Consider the following 19,837-nt stretch of genomic DNA (forward strand, 5'->3'; position numbering starts at 1 on the left):
AGGAGTTTGGAGGAGAAAAAGAACGTTAATGGTCGAGTCGACATCGCCTCATTGGTTTGTCTATAAAGAAATGTGCTACCGTTCCAAAGGGATCGTTTGTCATGTTTTTCCCATGGCACCAACCTTGTTTATACCACAACAGCTAGTTAAGAGTATCACAGTAAGGGTGTAGTGAAGTTGGAAAAACGACGAGAAATACAGCATTGATAAAAATTGCTAGTCCTCCACCCAATGGAGTGAAACGGGTGCTGAGTAATGTTGACGATGCAATATACAATATATCTTGTCAATACTGGTTTTAAGGTTGGCAATGGCCCTGCTGTGATTTACGATGTCTTTCATAATGGCATGAATGAGTTGTTTCGTCGTTTGTGATGTCGTTTCATAAAGGCTTGAATGTGTTTTGTTTCGACTACGAACTTTCACTGAGTGCAAGGAGGCTCATGCTTCTCATCGTCATGCGATGCAGCTCCATGGATATATGCAATTTCTTGCTAATGAATGACATCCATGTTTCCATACTAGATGTATGCATTCAGGACACCTAATCAGCGACCTGCATGGGATTCTGAAAAGGCTAACGGTGACATGAATGACCCCAAACTCGATCTGAGATACATGGTTGAGAAGCTGCGTTGCTTAAATTCCCCGGTTCGGACTATGGTGAATGTTATTAATGGGATTTGGTTGTAGGTATTTGATGTTGGAGTCAGATGATACGTCGTTTGGTTGAGATTGGTTCTTAAGTATAGGTAGTACGATTGTACCATGCGGATATAATAAGGTAGGTAAGAGCGCAGTGACGAATATGGGTACCCGTTTTAGGTGAGCTATGATCGGTGTCCCGAAATTATATGCAGTATCATGATAAAATATCATATAGTTTAACACTAAAGCTTTCTAGTAATGTACAAACGTCAGATAATCTTACAGCTGGCTGCCGTGGCATACCGTCCCAATTCATAATCCAATTCCGGTGCAGGACAACCCCGGCCGAGAGTTTTATATTCCAAAAATATATCGATATATCAACGGATGGAAATAAAAGTTCCGCAGCCTGCGGAAAGGGGCTAGTTGTCTATTAAATACTGAATGGATATTGCGGAGAGTCTTGATAGTAACAGCAGTGTAGGTTGTGACGAAGACCGGTGAAGCATTCCATGCACCGTAGGTTGGAATCTCAGCAAGATTCGAGGCTCCAATTTAGGATTGGTATTGTCGCACAACGGGTATAATTGCTGATTCCATGCCATATCCATTTTAATAGGCTCAGAGGAGCATGACCTCCAAAGTCTGCTGCAAAACCAGAGCTCATTGGAACCCGGGCTCATTGGTAGCCATGTTGTCGTAAAGTAGGGGCGTAGTACGAGGGCATCATTCTGACCAATCAATGCATAATCTGATCCCAGGCAGCAAGAGCGCCAGCAAACTCTCGATCTGTTTGTGCCTTAGACTTCTGTTGTTGCAGAATGAGCCCTTTCCTCGAGGGATACTTCGTTATCTTCACCTCTTGCAGCATCTTCCTTATCAATAAGTAGTCCAATGACTTAGGCATGCTCCTTCCCGAAAAGTGCTTCGAAATCTTCACATTTCGCGAAAGGATCCCCTCCTCAGATGGTGTAAATTTTACCATACTTCTACTAGCCTTATGCTCTTTTATGGCCAGTTTCTTATCCCGTGCGCGAAAGTTATTGTCACGCAATCTGGAGTTGGCCTTGTCTTCTTGCAGCTGCAAGAACTTGTGTGCCGTAGCAATGACCCGAACATCATCCGAGTACTGCCCAATGATTTGTATCCCGATGGAGTTTGGAGCGTCTGGGTTTCTGAACGCTCCAGATGGGAAGTATCCCTTGTATGGGACACTTATAGCGGGCAGACCAGCCAAACTTGCTGGGACAGTAAACACATCGTTCATATAAGCATCAACAGATGTCTGTTTCGAAATATCATCTAGAGTAGGTGGTGTTGTTGGGGCTGTTGGGCACACAATGAAATCCACGTCGCAAGGGCCCAGCTTGTCCGGAAGCAGCACCGAATCATCCATATCAGAGAGATCAAACTGCTGGGGAGGCCGGAGCGGATTTGAAATTGAGAAGACACGGTCGAAATCGCGTTGAACAAGCCTTCGGATCTTCTGGGCCTTGATAAAGTAATTGTCGATAGCTTCGGAGCTCAAGGTGTATGATCCTAAGAGTATCCGCCGTTTGACTTCATCGCCAAAACCCTCACCTCTACTGTACGAATACAAAACATCTCCTGCCCCATCACTCAACTGACTGCGGGTTCCATATCTGATCCCGTCATATTTGGAGAGGTTGGAGGCGGCTTCGGCCGGGGCAAGGACGTAGTATGCAGACAGGGCATGCTTGGTATTTGGAAGAGACACTGGCACAACAGTACATCCTTGCTCTTGAAACAGTGTCAGTGCATTCTGCCATGCCCTTCGTATTGCGGGATCTAGCTCAGCAATATTGTATTCGATAGGCACTCCAATTTTTAAATTAGCAAAGCCAGGCTTAGAGATATCAGCTTTTGCTCGTCTTTCCATCGTCATCTTTGCGTGCCATTTAGCTATCCGCTTGCGGGATTTTGGTGGGAGAGTGGATGGATCCGCAATATCATGCTGCCCCAGCTGCAAAAAAGTCTTGAGAATTATCTTAGTAGACTGTGATAAAATGCCCACGGTATCGAGAGAGTTAGCATATGGTACAACACCCCTCCGAGACAACAATCCATAGGATGGTTTAAACCCAATGGTTTTGGTGTACGCTGCTGGAAGCCGGATTGATCCTCCAGTATCAGTCCCCAGCGCTACTTCACACAGGCCTTGCGCAACTGCGACGGCACTTCCTCCTGAACTTCCGCCGGCAGAGAAGTCCTCGAATGGGGGTTTATTGCGAACAGGGCCGAAAAATGAATGTGTCGAATGGGAACCCATTCCGAACTCGTCCAGATTTGTTTTCCCAGTCACCTCTCCGCCATACGCGCGAGCTTGCTCTATTACGAATGCCTGGAATGGGCTTTGATACCCACGAAGGATACCAGATCCACATGTTGTCGGGAGGTCAGCCGTAGCGATGTTATCTTTCACTGCTATCGAATTGGGCAATGGTCTTGCCAAGGAGGGACTGGTTTTCTCAGGGCCACTCTCTATCTACGCGTCAGCTATATCTCAGAAATTGTAGCGCTGGGGACAGAAGTATTCACAAACCTTCCACTGCATCGGAGGGGCTTTCAGCGAGATCCCCATTTTTGGTATTGGTATTACTGTTTGGAAATGAGATAAAGGAGTTTGACGTTATGTTTTTCAAGTCATCGAGAGCGGGGAGTCGGCTTGCTTGTGTAGCATTTGCGGCTTTCACTCTTGCCAATCGCGCTGCCCGTCTCACAACAGGAGCCGGCGGCCACATTTGTTATTGAAGGCACAATGGGTAATGGGGACGGATTGAGATGTGGTATCTTCGTAATAATATAATGGCCGACGACGGTTGAAATTCGGAGCTCCTTATCGATTTGCTGAGCGGGCTTGGCGCTACTTATCGCACTGTATTGCAGGGGACCTCGGTTTCCACAGCAGCCTCGTGGTCTCCAACAACACCAATGGAATAGAGCTATACCAAACCGCGTGTGATCTGACACTTCACCTCCTCAAACCCCGAAGCTCACATTCATGAGCTTGCCGTATGCCTCCAAGCTGAATCCTCTCAAATAGCAACAAGAACAACAACAGCCTCGAGACACCGATTCAACCCGCCACTCCACGATGACTAGGCAGTTGTTGACATGGACGAGCCTCGGCCTCTTCCTTTCGCTGACGGCTGCTGAGCAGCCTTCTGCTCCAAAGCCCGTCGCTGCGCCTATGAGATCGCTGCCATGGGGCGATATAAACTTTTTGCAAACCACGGATACACATAGCTGGCATGCAGGACACCTTCAAGAGTAAGCCCTACTATCCCTCAGACGAATTAGTATCTAACTTCCCTAAAGGCCACAATATTCCGCAGATTGGGGGGACTATATATCTTTTGCCGAACGAATGCGCCAGAAGGCAGATGATGTTGGCGTGGATCTTCTACTTGTTGATACAGGTGACCGAATAGAGGGCAACGGCCTATATGATGCTTCCGATCCCAAGGGCGTATACTTCTACGACATCGTGAAGGAACAGAACATTGATATTATTTGCACGGGCAATCACGAGTTATATCAAGCCGATGCCTCGGCTCGCGAATACAATACAACAGTTCCAAATTTTAAGGGGAAATATCTCGCGTCGAATTTGGACTACATAAATCCGAAAACTGGGGAGCAAGTTCCTATGGCCCAGCGGTATCGAAAGTTCACGACCAAAAATAAGGGAATCCGGATTGTGGCATTTGGGTTTTTATTTGATTTTACAGGTAATGCAGACAATACCGTTGTCCAGCCAGTTGAAAAGACCATCAAAGAGGAGTGGTTCCAGGATGCAATTAGGGAAGAGGCCGATCTATTCGTCATTATTGGACATGTTACACTCCACGGCCCAGAATACAAAGCTATTTATAAAGCTATCCGAGGCCAAAACTGGGACACCCCGATTCAGTTTTTCGGTGGGCACAGCCATATCCGGGACTTTGCAAAATATGATTCCAAAGCGTATGCGTTACAAAGTGGCCGATATATGGAAACCCTTGGCTGGATGTCTATAGAAGGCATAAAGGGGAAAGGGAAAAAAGATGGATCCAAGCAGCTTGGGCCACGCGCCAGTATGTCCTTTAAGAGAAGGTACATCGACAATAACTTATTCGGGTATCATTACCATACCGGTTTGAACGAATCTACATTCTCTACCGATCATGGTAAGAACGTATCGTCCATGATACATGAAGCAAGGAAAGCCCTAGACCTTGATCGCATCTACGGTTGTGCACCAAGAGACCTTTGGCTCAATAGAGCACCGTATCCGGGCAATAAGAGTATCTTCACATGGCTCGAGGAAGAAGTCATGCCTGAAGCCGCCGTAACGGAAAAGCGCAAAGATAAACCAAGACTTGCAATCACTAACACCGGCGCCCTAAGATTCGATATTTTTAAGGGTGCTTTTACTCACGATACTACCTACATCATATCTCCTTTCGTCAGCCAATTTCGCTATATCAGAGATGTACCATACAAATCAGCCAAGCAGGTTTTACCATTACTCAACAACGGAGGGCCTATCCTTAAAACTACTAGCTTGAAACACTGGGAGCTTGCACCTCCCGAGCAAATGTCAATCCTCACTGATATCATTGCTCCTGAAGTACTCTCTCCCGAACCTTTCGTCCAAAACGGCTGGCAATCCCCTCTCATACCCGCCACCGACGACGAACCCGATCTAATCCCCGGCTACACAACCAAAGACGATGGTGGAGATGATGGAGATGATACGCTCCATAAACAAATCTCCTTCTACCGCGTGCCGAACTGTATCCAAAGCACGATATCATTCCCCGATGATGGCAGTGACCCTGAAACCGTGGATCTGATATTCGTGGATTTTATACAGCCCTGGATTCTGGTGGCGTTGCAATATGTGGGCGAGAGTTATAAGGAGACTGATGTAAGCATTTACAGGGAGGAAACGTTGACCCAATTGATGGCTGCGTGGATTAAGAAGAATTGGAAGAAGGACTGTTAGATGTTTCTGTGACGATTATTATATACCTTAGTGAACTTTTTGGGGGAGCGGCGTTCTGAAGGATTCTAGACGTACATTTGATGAGTGGGCTGGCTTAAATACGCAACGGATTTGTTTTATATGCGCTCTTCAGCAATTAGCTCAGTTATTATACCAAATCTATACCCCATGAATATAGAGTTTTAAGCAAGCTCGGAAGCGATTGTGCTCATGCACCTTCTAAACTTGACCTCACACCCAAACGTGGTAAATTCACACCGAACATATCACATCATTCGGTGTCTCTGCCTTTCCTCTCAGTTACTTGCGTCGCATTTCAGCACCCCTAACCCCCGTTTTCATATATTTAAAGAGACGTGGTTATCTGTATCGAGCCCGTTTTTCTGTGGTATGTAACCCGGTAGCTGAGGATTACTAGAGTTATCGGAACCCGGAGCTCGTGACGCGTGGTGCCGGACCAAATTACTAGATTGCAAAAGTGTGGTATTACAATGTCACCATAAGACCGATAGATTGGTATAGTTATATAAATGTTTCACAATTATATTTCTCGCGCTAGATGGGTGTATCATAGCTCTCAATAATACTCTCATGACCTATTTCCAACTTATCCCATCGTATTCATTGGATATGACCTAGCGCTTCCCCCTTATTTTCTTTCATGCCTCACTTAAGCGGTGCGAATCCAAATCTCGGTCCATTCGCATCAAAGATTCCGTAGAAAGCATTAAAGAAAACGTCACCATAGACATTCATGGTTCCACCACCAACACTTTGCAGACCACCGTAGCACTGCGTTCCACTAGCATCAGCAGGTTGGAAGTTCAAAAGCTTGCCAGGGATCGTAGCATAATTCGTGGGGCCGAGGCGGACGGACAGGTCAGGAAGGGTAGTACCCTTGCAGGGAAAGACCCATCCGCCGAGGCTCCGGGAGTTTACTGCACCGGAAACTTGCGCGTAGTATGCAGAGACGGCGGAGTCGACCATGAGGGCAAGGGTAGTTCCTGTATCGAGGATGCCGGTGTTACCAGGTAGGGAGTGGGTGGTACCGCCCACTTTGTAGGATGTGGACGCGACTTCCCAGAATCCATTGGTGTCGTCAACGGGTGCGTAGACAGGAGTGCCACTATAGTGGGCAGAGTCGAGGTAGCCGAAGTCATAGGCGCCGTTGGCGTTGAACGGCAAGTAAGCGGCAAAGAGGGGGGAGCTGAGGGATGCTTTGGCGTTGTCGAACCAGGTCTTTTGTTGTGTGGGTTTAACTACGGTGTTTGTCAGAGTGTGGTACCAAGGATATTTGGTACAATGGGGTGGAGTAAAATGGGCGCCATGAAGGGAAGGATACAATATTAAGGGAGCACCTGAACGTACCAGTGTTGATGCTGCTGAATGACAATCCGAGCAGTCCATCTAACCCATCAGTCACAAATGAGGAAGAGATCCGGTCAGCAAGCTCAACGGCTTGATTGGTAACAGATGTTCCGCCGATTGTCACTGTGTCGGTGCCCACGGTGCCACTCGCGCCAGAGCCATCTGCATACGCGATAGACCACTTATGACCACTCAGGACTTTGTATGACGGGCTGGATGAGGGAGTGTAAATATTATGGCCCTTTTTGGAGGAGGCTGGCAATGAGTCGGAAAACACCCATCTATTAGATAATGTCAATTTCCACCTTCTCTCTAGATAAATGTAGAGTTTGGGCACTTACAAGTCGGCACTCCCGGTATCAAAGTCCAAGTTCAATTTTTGGCCAGCAACGGCGATGTTAACTAAATACTCAACTTGTTGGTATGGTACGGCGGGAGTAGAGGTGTCTTGACGCTTCTTGAGTTGGTTCAACTCGGCCAGAAACTCCGGGGAGAAGTCCTGCGTTGGGATCAAGTTATGCTTGGCATATGCCTTTAACAAAGCAAGTGTGCCATTGCGGATAGCATTGGGGTTTTTGACGGCTGGAGCTGAGAATTGTTTGCTGCCGACCAGACTCACCACCGCTGAGTCGGTTGCCGGGGTTGGTGCTGCTTGGACAACAACGGCGGCCAAAGCCAGTAAGGAGAGTGCGGAAAGCATCTTAGCCAAAGATCTAGAGATAGCACGAGGAGAAACGATTGAGGGACTTGCAGATCAAAAGGAAAAATGAAGTGAGGATATACCACCTTTATATATACTCAAATCGACAGCTCTCACCACCCCGACTTGTTAAATGCAACGTCGGGCAATAGGCAGCGCGAAGCTTGCATGTTGATCTGTCGGCCATGGATGTCCATATCCCTAGATTGCTCACATTATGCTGCCAAGACGATTGGCAGTCCTCCCATGTAGCAGCAGACAAGTTCGTGGGTATTCAGGTCGTACCTAGAAGGAGGTTTCCCTTGGCAAGTCGAACTTCCCTTTCCAGGCTGGTGTTCTGACAAATGATATAGACACAGTAGGCGGTAAATCTTGAGATCTACACCCCAATCTGGTAAAAGCAGGGGACATGTATCTCCCCGGGACGATGGACAAGAGATACCTGCGATGGCGCCAGCATCACCCCGCGGATGGCTGCGCCGAGGCACCCACCCGGGGCGTTCCTGAATTGTTAATCGCGAATAGCGGCAAAGTATGACATCCAGTTCCCTATCTCTAGCCTTCGCCCGGATGTGGAACCTTGATAAGGAAGGCGAGACTGTAGATTGAAGCCACATGAGCTGCTTGCTTTGACGATCGAGCTTAGCCAGTGAAGGTGCAATACCATCGCGAATTGCTCCGGGCCGGCCTCAAAATAAGGTACTTATGTAGGTAGGTGGTTCGTCGAGAGCGGGCGCTTGCAGACTGCCAGGTCCACAAAGTCTCGCAAGGGTCCGCATGACTTGAGGATGAGGTTGAGGATGAGAGAATTTGTCGAATTGGCGGTTGGTCCTGATATCGCCAATCGAGGATCGGCAGATAGAGCTTTTCAGATGCAAACTGGCTCCGTCGGTTGGTTGTTTCAAGGTCGTGGGGGCACAGCGAATAGTGATCGGGATTATGGTGCATTATTGAGATGAACCGGTGCGATACCTTTCCCGCTACTTCTATTAGTAAATATCTAGTTGCACTTGTTCTGCAATTGTGCATTAGAACATGGATATAAAGGTTAAGGAAATGCCGAAGGAGACGTAGACGAGATAAGGTATCTTATGTTATGTTACAGACCTTTCGGCTGGATAAAAGCCCAAATTTGTAGTAAAGCAGCCTCAGAATTTGAGAGTTTGGCGAGCACCTCTATTATTTCACCCGCGGTTAAGAATTTAAGTTGCGAGTCGACGCGAGCGGCGGGCCTAGCCGTTGCCTAGCAACAGTCACCCCTCCGCCACATCTCCATGGCACTATCTTCAAAGAACAGAACTTTGTCACAAGATTTATCAATAACCTATAAGTATTTCACTGTTACTGCTATCCTTCCTTTTCAATTGCAGCTATCTTGAACAATATCATTTGAAAACCTCGGGGTCAATGCTCTCTACATCCTTCTCTATATACGGGACGACTCACCGAAGAAAGATGATTTTCACTGGGCTCTCTATCTCCATCAGCACCCCTGCACTGGTGGTACAAAGTACCACATCCAGAACCATGGTTCTGGATGGATCACTGACCACGGCACCGTAGCTGATATTTCGAAGGCTTTTCCACTTGTTGGACTCTTCGGATTGCTGAGGTTCCTACCGGGTGGGAATTACATGTAGATCAGACGATGAGGGCCTACGATACAAGAATCAATACCCCGGAAGTAACTTGCAGAGTCTGGGTGCTCTGGGTGCTGGAACTCCTGAAAAAGGAATCGAATGGATGCAGTATCCTGAAGTGTGATGACATCGGTCTATTAGAGAGAGAAGCTAAAGATTGGGGCAATTACCACGCACCTGGAGCTGCCGTAAATAGTCAGCCACGTCCTGTTGAACCTTCTCAAATTTGTGGCCTACGGCATTTGGGACTTTCAGTGTTATGCACGGTATGTTTGAAACTAGAGCTTTCACGTAGAATCTTAATATCTAATTTGTTTAGTAGCTATAAATTTCGATCAGCCCGCACCATGCAGTTTTAGGAATATCTCCCATCCTACAAAGGTACGTATCAATTTTGGCTATTGTTTTGGTGTTAGTTAAGGAACTTCAGGGACTAAGGAGGGAGAGATGCTAATTATTATTTGCGCTTTTTTAACATTTTCGCTTTATAGTATTGTTTCATGGACGATCCAGTCACCTTCACTTATGATACGAGCACTTGGCAACGAGTCAGCGGCCATCCTCGTCTGTATTTATGATTGCGAACCCACCACACCGTGGGAAATGTGGTTATTATGACCAGGGCGAAGGATGGTTTGGACAACAAATGCGATATCCTCAAGTTTATGCCGGACTGGGTATTCGCCAGCTTCCAAATGATGCATAAAACACCGTCTCTCTAGTGCTAATGCAGGTTGATGATAACATCCTTTACTTCATCAGCTCTAGAAAGTAGTCAAATATAAGGTACCTAGGTACCTAAGTATGTAAAGATGCTTTTGATACTTTGGGGCCATATGGGCTTCCGTACATATCAGATCGCATCATCGTCGCATTAAGCCTCTCATGTCCTGTAGCCTCAATTAAGCTTTAGTGGACCGCAGCGGTGGCCGGTAAAAGACGCCACAACTCTTTGAACCCGGCGCTTGGTAAATTATCCGCATCACCCACGGCCAATAATAAGCAGAAGCAGAAGGTGTCAAGGGACAAATAACGCGGGGCTCTCACTTTTGTCTGCGGCGGGATCATTGCAGCGGTTCAGCGCAATGAGTGGCTTAACAGGTTTGACATTAAGCTTCAAGATATTGCTTTGCGCTGTACAGTACAGCCGGGGTTGACCCAGCTAAGCCTTTCGAGCAGGCACTTGTCGATCTACCGGGGAGCTCTTAGTAACCTCCATCTCACTACCGACCGAACCTTGTGGACAGCGAGCGTCCTGGGGGAAATACCGGCGAGGAGAGGATATGAAACGAAATTAATATAGAGATCGACAGGTGACATGAATCATAAGCCCAATCAAACATCGCGAGTGTTGTGCCTCTGTGGCGGTGTCTGAACAGCTTTTGAGTCTACAAGTTAGCTACACGGCCAATATTTGGCATTGTTGTTTGCACCTTTGCGCTCTTGGGCGACGAGGATTCGTGATCCCTCGAAATATGACACTTCACTTCAGGCATGCCTGTTCGGAGATACATAGGCAAGGTAGGTATGAAGTGCTGGGTTATGGGTTACATAGATACTTCATGCTGCCGGCCAACGACAGGCAAGCCTAGATCTTGCATCGCTGCGCCGTTCTCGCGTCATCCAGCGACCGGCGATCAACGCAACTCACTGGCCCCTATCATATTCCCTGTACTTTATTATTTACCTATTACCCATCACATTACCTATCATCAGGTCACAGCCACCCACAGTGAAGTTTGCGGAGTACTGGCCCTGTGCGGATTAGTCCTCACATGAGTGTTGTTGCGGCATAACCAACTCGATTAGGAAGGCGAAAGTATCTATCACTGACTATATGGTTTTCGATATCGGAGCCGGCCGCTTGCGAACATTTTGTTATACGTTTTCTATAGGCTGGCTAAAAGAAATGTCATCTCGATGTTACGCTGCCCTGCGGAAGCTTTTTAAGAGACAAGGTTGGCGCAGAAGGTCTGAAGGTGCAACGGGTTTTGTAGGAAGCTTATGTACGTACTACCAGTCCCACGCGAATCTTTACCTTATCAAAGCTTGTTTCCGTCTTAAACCTGAGTAGCCGCTGCTCTAATAAGTTACTTTAGGCATTATAGTTCGGAATATAGGAATTCCTCCGGAATTATTATAATCCCTATCATAAGAGAAGGATGTTGTACAGAAATTAGATTAAATAATTGTGAAAGAGATACATATCACATATAAAAGCCGTTGCCACTAGAATGAAGTTACTATATTAATGTTAAGTGATAAAATGGATTTGATGCTATTGATTTAAAGGCGCCACAGTAGGACATGCATATAATAGACGACAAACTCAGTTGCCGGGTTATAAGAGCGCCCAGGGCGTGGGAAATGAGGAAGAGTGAAATCGGCTAACTAAAAAGGCAATTGTTAATCGAGTTGAAACCATGTCGCCAATGCATTCCTAGAAAACACCTCACGTGTATCACTCTCATCCCGGTTTGAAGAGCCCCCTAGGGCGATGCTTAGCATCGCCTGCCCTGGCTGACCGCTGAAGTGTTCTGGTTCCTTTTGCGCTACGACAAGTAGAATTGCACTGCCTCCATTGGGGATTCCTTGATAGCCAGATCAGGGCTGCAGGCTGACAGGAATCCACTTTTGATGGATTTTGAAGTGTTTCATAAGATCTTCGACTTCTTCTAACAGTGATGTGTTCATAGCCTCTCAATCTCTCGAAGCATCGGGGCGAGGTGGAGGGAAATCAGAACCCAAATGCGCCGACGTATAACCACCTGGCCAGTATATATATAAGGCATCGCTTAATATCCTAATCTATTATTTCGGACCTTGCTGGGGTTTAACAGAATATATATATTCATTTATAACTCCTCGTATACTAACCCTTTCTCCAGTTGGTCAGTTTAGAACGGTCATAGGTTCGTATTTCTAGGATTCTGTTTCTTATCAGGTGTCGCCTTGCCCTCGCAGATCTTGGCAATGCTGCCCAGTAGCTGCTGCACGGCGAAAAGAAAATTAGCTGGGGGTGCTATACTTCGCAGCGGCTTCCTACAACTACCTCGCACTCTCGACTCTGGCTGGTTCATAGAACACAAACCGAGGATTGTTGGAATCGAGCGGAAAGTCGAATAGCATTTCCTGTTGGCATTCGTTAACCTCGAACGGCGTGATGTGGGAAAAGCTGCAGAACAATTATACTTCATCGCCTAGAGAGGACTGCAATGAAAGCTTGGGCAAACAACCGTTTCCACAGATCAATAGTGATCTTAAGTAATGTTGGCCATGATACGGTTGTTGATAGACTTGGTATGGCAGACTTCCCCATCACTTCTTGAAACTTTTCACAAGAATAAAGCGAAATACCGAGAGGATAGGAAATTTAGATCTTTAAAAGTAGTGGAGTAGTCGACAAAATTCAGAGCAAATAAACCAGGGGCAGGTTTTGTGTTTTGTCAAATGATGTTAACAACAGAGCAACAAGATAGCAAAGTAACAGCAACGGGCCATTTGCCTACCAACTGCACCTACATGTCTCCACCACTGACCCTATGTGAATAGGGAGGCAGTGAAACTCAACAGCTAGACAAATGTGGGTTTGCCGAGGAGAAGGCTCTCGACACCGAACTTAGCTTTGACGAAGGGGATATTCGAAACTGTTTCTCCACGCGCCCCGAGAAACGACCAAATAGTGCGAATCATCGTTGCAGTTTAAACTGCCCTGGTTTGGGAAGGTAGGTGTTCTACGAATATCCAGGGTAAGAGTAAACTAGAAGGATACCTGAGAGTAACCCGCTGTAGCAACAAACTTTTGAGCACGAAATTTGTCTTGAGCGTTGATGAGATGGTATAAAGTTCATAGACTCATGAATAAGCCACTGCTCGCTCCTTGGAGTAACAAGGGTTTGCGAATATAAATGCCCTCAATGGCCTGCTTCCGAAAAAAGAAAGATATATATAAACATATACAAAACATCCGGATCGTAAGGCCACTAACTGATCAATATTGGGTCTATTCGCAACCGGAACTCCTAGCAATGCAGCCAATCTCGTCTCTTAGTCAAACAATATTTGTCGTACAGCCTCTCAATATCGACACCAACTTTTCCTTGTGGCGACCAGGTCCAAATAACACACCCTATCCTCGGCTCTTCGTGTTGAGGATCAAGGCGACAATAAGTCTAGCTTATCAGCAGGGGCGCATATTACTGGATATCAGAATGTACTAACCCGTAGAGACCCAAGACTTCAGCGAAAATCAGAATCAAAACCATCCCAACGAATATCCTCGATTGTTTCATGTATGATCGTACCCCCATATCACCCACAATCCCAATTGCATATCCTGCTGCAAGTCCGGTTAGACCTACTGAAAGGCCGCAGCCGAGGTGCATAAATCCACTGGTTTATAGTTAGCTATGGCAACCTATCATAATCCATCAGGTTATGTGCATACTTGAAAAGACTGTAGTTTAGCTGAGGAGGGGGCCCCATATCTCCTGCGATCAGAACCGAAATGACCAGCGAGTATACTGCGATAATTCCAGACATGACCACGGGGATCAGAGACTAATAGAAGAGACGTTAGCCCTGAATACCCCATAGTGCTCCTTGCAGCCCACGAACCTTCATTATTAGATCTGGTCTAAACGTGGCCACGCCCGAGATTCCGATCCCAGACTTTGCTGTGCCATATGCTGCGCCAATACCTATCCCAGATCAGCACTTATCTTTTGGGTCGCAGCGGAGATGCCCACATCCGAAAGTCATCGCAAAGGCTATGCCGGCCTGGAGAGCTGTCAGTCAAACGTTCCAGAACACAAACAACCAGCTTAACCACGTACCATTCCGAAGAAAGGGGCAAACTTGGGGGTGTAATCCAACTTATCCATCTCGTCTGCAGCTCTGCGCCTGTGCCTTTGAGCTGATTTAAGGTCGGGGGTGGTGGATAATGACGCTGAACGGTCGTGATAAGAGGTCGTCAATATCCAGATCCAGCGCGGTGGCCCTTGAACGGCGGTTGGGCCGAGCCGCGTCGCTTAATGGGCACTATAGTCACGTGCCGATGGTAAAACACGGGCGGTGGAACCCTTCAACAGGAGATATACTTTGTACCTTTGTAGATATGCACGCGCTACAAGCCACTACAAACAACTGTGTCAAGCCTTTGAGGCCGTTTGTAATAACATAAACCTCCGCACGCTTTTGGATTGCAATAGAGCATATCCTCTGGCAGAATTACGATCTAATTGTACCTAGTCCTTGGCGAGCGTCAAATATCCGAGCGCTAGCGAAGTACCAGTACCAACACCCAGGTGTGCCTTTGGAGATCGCGAAGAATCTGGGATTCCGACCTCCAACTTCCCGCGATATAACATCGAGCCATCGAGCATCTGCTGTCGCAGAACCTCAATGTATGCCGTGATTACCGGTCTATATCCCCGCGAATAGAATTCAGAAGCGTTGGGGTTGCAGATCCCTCCCGTGAGGCAATCTCACCCAAAACCAACGTCAACTTCAACTTCAACAGCACCCGGCCGCTCGGCGACTTTGCCAACCAATATATATCGGTCGCCATACGGCGAGTTCCCGTCGGTGTCGACAGGGAGTGAGGGAATTGCTCGGGCTGTAGGCGGTGAAGCCGGGGTACCTGCCCGCGGCTTCGTGGAGTAGGTATATAGATCCATCAGCGCCGGCAAATCGACCGCGGTACAAAGGCTGATTCTATTATAGCTGGCAGATACGATGGCGGATTATCAGCAGGGTCGGTCTAACGGACAGCGTCCCAGCGAATATGGCCATGCCTCGAACCATCAGCGAGACGCAGCGTTCTCGAACATCTTTGGAGCTGCCCCTTCTGGTCGATCCCAAACGATGAACTCTTCAGTAGTTCCCCCTTCAGCGGGCGTGGCCCATCGCACCCAGACAATGAATCCGCAGACCTCGCCGATATATGGTGGTATGCAACGACAGCCTCCACCTCGACAATCGTACAACGGCTATTCACCTTCGCCCGGAGGGGGCCCGAATGCTGGAAATATGTCGAACGGATACCACCCAGGTCCAAGACCACAGCAACCAGGCCAGATTCCGTCGCAACCTCAGCCTCAGTATCTGCCGCAACAAGTACGCCAAGATCGCAGACCATATCCTTCACCACAACGCATCGATCCCCGTGGCGGACCTCAACAGCAGCACTATCCCCCAAAACCCCCACCACAGCAGCAACAGCGATATTATCAGGGTCCACCAGCGCTGAATTCCGACGCCTACCGTTCCCAGTCGCTGGCAAGCATACCCCGGCCGCAAATGTATCAACCACCTCCGAGTACTTACCAACAAGCACCTGCGAATGCCTTCAGGCAAGCTCCATATCACGGACAGGCCTCGAGAACGACTGCCCAAGGGCGTATAGTTCCTGAAAGGCACGATGAGCGAGCGATGTCCATGACTAGCCATCCTCAAGATCGCGACCAGCACCAGACAATGAGCGGCCGAGTGATCCCGAATCGAAGAACATCGTCTGGGACACAAGATGCTCCAGCCTACCAATATGCTTCTGGCCCACGAAGTCCTGCCACCCAGACACGAGCTACTAGCATGGTTTCCTCAACTACTGCAGGGGATATGAGCCGATCAATGTCGATGGCATCAACGATCGTCCCCAGTGAGCGAACAGATTCACTTCAGCACCGTCCTTCAGTGACGAAGTCTGTTGGCAGTGGTACAGGCGGTCGACGTAAATCTCCATTGGTGTATCCCGCATTGATCTCACGGGTGGCCGAATGCTTTCGGGATAAGATTACCGTGGGGGATCGGACAAAGAATGACCTCACGTACAAGAATGCTTTTAGTGGAGCTGATGCGGTTGATGTTATCTCTTATATCATCAAGACCACGGATAGAAATCTGGCGCTGTTGCTCGGCCGAGCTTTGGATGCGCAGAAATTTTTCCACGATGTGACTTATGAGCACCGACTTCGTGACTCGCCCGTCGAATTGTACCAGTTCCGCGAGACCATGATGGACGAGCCACATGAAGCACCGGAAGTGAATGGTATTTTTGTGCTTCTCAGCGAGTGCTATTCTCCGACTTGCACGAGAGATCAGTTGTGTTACTCAATAGCATGCCCCCGAAGATTAGAGCAGCAATCAAGATTGAACTTGCAGCCCCAGCCTGGTCTCCGACGCGAGAAATCGGAAGCCAGTCTCCACGATGTAGACGAGCCAGATGAACAGAAACTTTGGATCAATACGGTGTCAAAGGAAGTCGCAGATAGCGTCAGCGAACGAGAAAAGAAACGCCAAGAAGTCATTTCTGAAATTGTGTACACCGAGAGAGATTTCGTGAAGGATTTGGAATATTTACGAGATCTGTGGATCCTTCCTTTGCGCTCTACAAACCCAGCGGCCCCGTCACCAATCCCAGAATCAAGGAGAGAGAAAACTGTTAAAACTATATTTACGAACATTGTCGATCCTCCCAGCATCCACGCAGTAAGCTCACGTTTTGCCCGATCTCTAACAGAGCGGCAGACCAAAGGGCCGGTCGTTAAGTCTGTTGGCGACATTTTCCTCGAATTCGTGCCACAGTTTGAGCCGTTCATCACTTATGGCGCAAACCAGTTGGCAGGGAAGTTCGAATTTGAGAATGAACGATCCCTTAATCCCTTCTTCTCGAAGTTTGTTGATGAGACCGAGCGGCGGAAGGAATCAAGGAAGCTGGAGCTTAACGGTTACCTAACCAAGCCAACCACTCGCCTTGCTCGGTATCCCCTCTTGCTTGAAAATGTACTTAAATATACCGAGGAAGGAAATCCTGATCTTGACGATGTTCCTAAGGCTATGAAGATGATTCGCGACCTATTGACTAGAGTCAATGCCGAGTCTGGCAAGGCTGAAAATCGTTTCAATCTAAAGCGGTTGAATGAACAACTTCGATTCCGGCAGCCCGACCGCGTTGACTTGAAGTTGACGGAAGAGAAGCGCGAGATTATCTACAAAGGCGGACTCAAAAAGACACCAACAGACCCGTCGGACATCCAAGTATGGCTCCTAGATCATGCCGTGCTTATGGTTCGCACAAAGACCGTAGGAAAGAAAGAAGAAGTCAAGGCTTATCGCAGACCCATACCACTCGAGCTGCTTTCTATCCGTGAAATGGATGAGGTATACCCGAAGGCCGGTATTGTCAAACGACCCTCATCCAGCTTGATCCCGAAAGCTACCGCCAATGACAACACCAAGAAGGAAGGGTTTCCCATCACGTTCTGTCATATCGGCAAAAGTGGCTATGAGTTGGCCCTGTACGCAGCTTCTCAACTCTCGAGAGCCAAATGGATGGAGCATATCGGGGAACAACAGGCCATTCTTAGAAAACGTGGAGACGTCTATAACCGTACCAATTTATCGACCTCATTTTTCTCAGCCGCTAATAGGGTCAACTGTGTCGTTCCGTTTGGTAAGTACTTAAATCCTCGGCCCGAAATATATACTAATAGACGCAGATGGTGGGCGGAAACTTATCTACGGCACCGATTCTGGCATCTTTGTCTCCGATCGCAGGCCGAAGGATGCAGATGCGAAACCAATAAGGGTGCTGGATGCCACATCCGTGACCCAGGTTGATGTCCTCGAAGAGTACCAGTTACTCCTGGTGCTCTCGCAGAAATCGTTGTTGTCCTATCCATTGTCCGCTTTAAACCCTAATGAGCCTGCGCTTTCCAAAAGGCCGAAGAAGATCCAAAGTCACTGCAATTTCTTCAAGACTGGCATATGTCTCGGTCGTCACCTGGTCTGCTGCGTCAAGTCTTCCGCCCTCTCGACCACGATCAAAGTATTTGAGCCTAACGATGCCATGTCGAAGGGAAAGAAGCAAAAGGGCTTCAAGATGTTCAACAGTGGTCAGGATGAGCTCAAGGCCTTCAAAGAGTTTTACATTCCCACGGAATCGTCCTCCATCCACTTCCTCAAGACAAAACTTTGTGTGGCCTGTGCAAGAGGATTTGAGGTGGTATCACTGGAGACCCTGGAAACCCAATCGCTCCTCGATCAAGCTGATACATCCTTGGATTTTGTGTCCCGCAAAGAGAATGTTAGGCCCATCCAAATTGAGCGGCTCAATGGGGAGTTCCTCCTCAATTATTCGGAGTTCTCATTCTTCGTCAATCGCAATGGTTGGCGAGCCCGGCCTGATTGGAAGATCGATTGGGAAGGGCAACCTCAAAGCTTTTCTCTCTCGTATCCATGGATATTGGCATTCGAACCCAACTTCATCGAGATCCGGAATATTGAGACGATGGCAGTGCATATTGTGCCGCATAAGAATATTCGTATGCTTCATACAAGCACGCGAGAGGTGAGTCCATCAAGCAAGTCTGACGTCGGCCTTGAATCTGACACAGACGAGATAATCTACGCATACGAGGACGAGCGAGGCGAAGATGTTGTGGCCGCGATCGACTTCTGGCCACAGGGCAGGCGTCCAGAAACCCAGAATGCCACCCCACAACCAGAATATCGAAACCATCATCCACAGACTTCATCGGGACACTAAGAATATAGGATCTGGGTACACTCGGATTTTATAATGGTCTAGGTATCACGTCTGTGGAAACGGCATGGCATGTTCTTCCCCAGCGCTCCTTTAACTGGTTTCCCTCCACATGCGATGCTTCTTTCTCACAGTGTGCTGGACACGCTCTTCTTCTGTGCTTCAAATTAACTAGCTCGCTTCTCGACTGAGGGATGTGCGGGTCCATAGATCGATCGAATGATAACCTAATGTGATGCTTTGTGGGAGGAAGGAATGCTTGGACTCTTATTAGTGGCACAATCAGCGATCGGCGTATTGAAGGATCTTGATTTTTATTCTGGTTCAATGGAGAGGGATTTATTCCTGTGTCTCTTCTGTACATTTGCACCTGTGTAGTCCCTATGAATAGATGCGTGTATTCACTGATTCCGAGTCAGCTACTTATTGGCATGGGGAAGGCGGTGGTTAATAATAATGGTGGTAGTAAATTAGCAAATCACGACCTGATATCAATCGCCACAGTACCACCCGAAGTATTTTGATTCTAGATTGACGTCGAATTGGGCACTATCGATCGCCACACTCCATAACGCGGGCAAAGTTCTAATTTCTTTCCTCGGTTTTTAAATATAAACAAATATTTCCTTAACATAAGCCGAATGACCGCTTATCATGCATATCAACCTCCGTAGAATGGAGGATATCCATGAGTGATGTGATGTGATCTGATCTAGATCTAGATCTGAATGATGAAATCCAAACACCGGCGTCATCGGTAGTAGTCCAATGCTGACTCTTTCACTTGTCTACAGCTAGTGCCACGAAGACCGTCCCATTCGCATCTAGACCCTTAAAAGACAGCTCTGGAAGGGCAGAATTGTGGGGTGGTTTCGCTGGTATACCACCGTTAGTTCGATTCTTGCTAAATCGTGTAGTTGCAAGAT

At 47.7% G+C, this 19,837-nt stretch overlaps 5 protein-coding genes across 5 annotated transcripts; 2 read left to right on the forward strand and 3 right to left on the reverse strand.

The window, feature by feature from the left end:
• Positions 1-1,387: 1,387 nt before the first annotated feature.
• On the reverse strand, positions 1,388-3,410 carry BP5553_01555 (Glutamyl-tRNA(Gln) amidotransferase subunit A, mitochondrial; the record flags this gene model as incomplete). The annotated part of the gene is made up of 2 exons (XM_032010178.1): positions 1,388-3,150; positions 3,212-3,410. 2 exons carry the CDS (start codon positions 3,408-3,410, stop codon positions 1,388-1,390), a joined length of 1,962 nt encoding a protein of 653 aa, XP_031874232.1.
• A 353-nt stretch (positions 3,411-3,763) lies between these two features.
• Positions 3,764-5,659, forward strand: BP5553_01556 (Metallo-dependent phosphatase; the record flags this gene model as incomplete). Its single annotated transcript, XM_032010179.1, has 2 exons — positions 3,764-3,939; positions 3,988-5,659. The coding sequence occupies 2 exons, from the start codon at positions 3,764-3,766 to the stop codon at positions 5,657-5,659; spliced, it is 1,848 nt and encodes a 615-aa protein (XP_031874233.1).
• Positions 5,660-6,325: 666 nt separating this feature from the next.
• BP5553_01557 (putative endothiapepsin) lies at positions 6,326-7,727 on the reverse strand (the record flags this gene model as incomplete). The annotated part of the gene is made up of 3 exons (XM_032010180.1): positions 6,326-6,918; positions 7,028-7,308; positions 7,369-7,727. The coding sequence occupies 3 exons, from the start codon at positions 7,725-7,727 to the stop codon at positions 6,326-6,328; spliced, it is 1,233 nt and encodes a 410-aa protein (XP_031874234.1).
• A 5,769-nt stretch (positions 7,728-13,496) lies between these two features.
• Positions 13,497-14,250, reverse strand: BP5553_01558 (V-type proton ATPase proteolipid subunit; the record flags this gene model as incomplete). The annotated part of the gene is made up of 6 exons (XM_032010181.1): positions 13,497-13,539; positions 13,589-13,759; positions 13,815-13,927; positions 13,985-14,067; positions 14,116-14,146; positions 14,203-14,250. 6 exons carry the CDS (start codon positions 14,248-14,250, stop codon positions 13,497-13,499), a joined length of 489 nt encoding a protein of 162 aa, XP_031874235.1.
• An 853-nt stretch (positions 14,251-15,103) lies between these two features.
• BP5553_01559 (DBL homology (DH-domain)) lies at positions 15,104-18,914 on the forward strand (the record flags this gene model as incomplete). Its single annotated transcript, XM_032010182.1, has 2 exons — positions 15,104-17,819; positions 17,866-18,914. The coding sequence occupies 2 exons, from the start codon at positions 15,104-15,106 to the stop codon at positions 18,912-18,914; spliced, it is 3,765 nt and encodes a 1,254-aa protein (XP_031874236.1).
• Positions 18,915-19,837: the final 923 nt, after the last annotated feature.

This window comes from Venustampulla echinocandica (assembly GCF_003357145.1).
Source record: "Venustampulla echinocandica strain BP 5553 chromosome Unknown scaffold_0, whole genome shotgun sequence".
NCBI lineage: Eukaryota > Fungi > Ascomycota > Leotiomycetes > Helotiales > Pleuroascaceae > Venustampulla > Venustampulla echinocandica.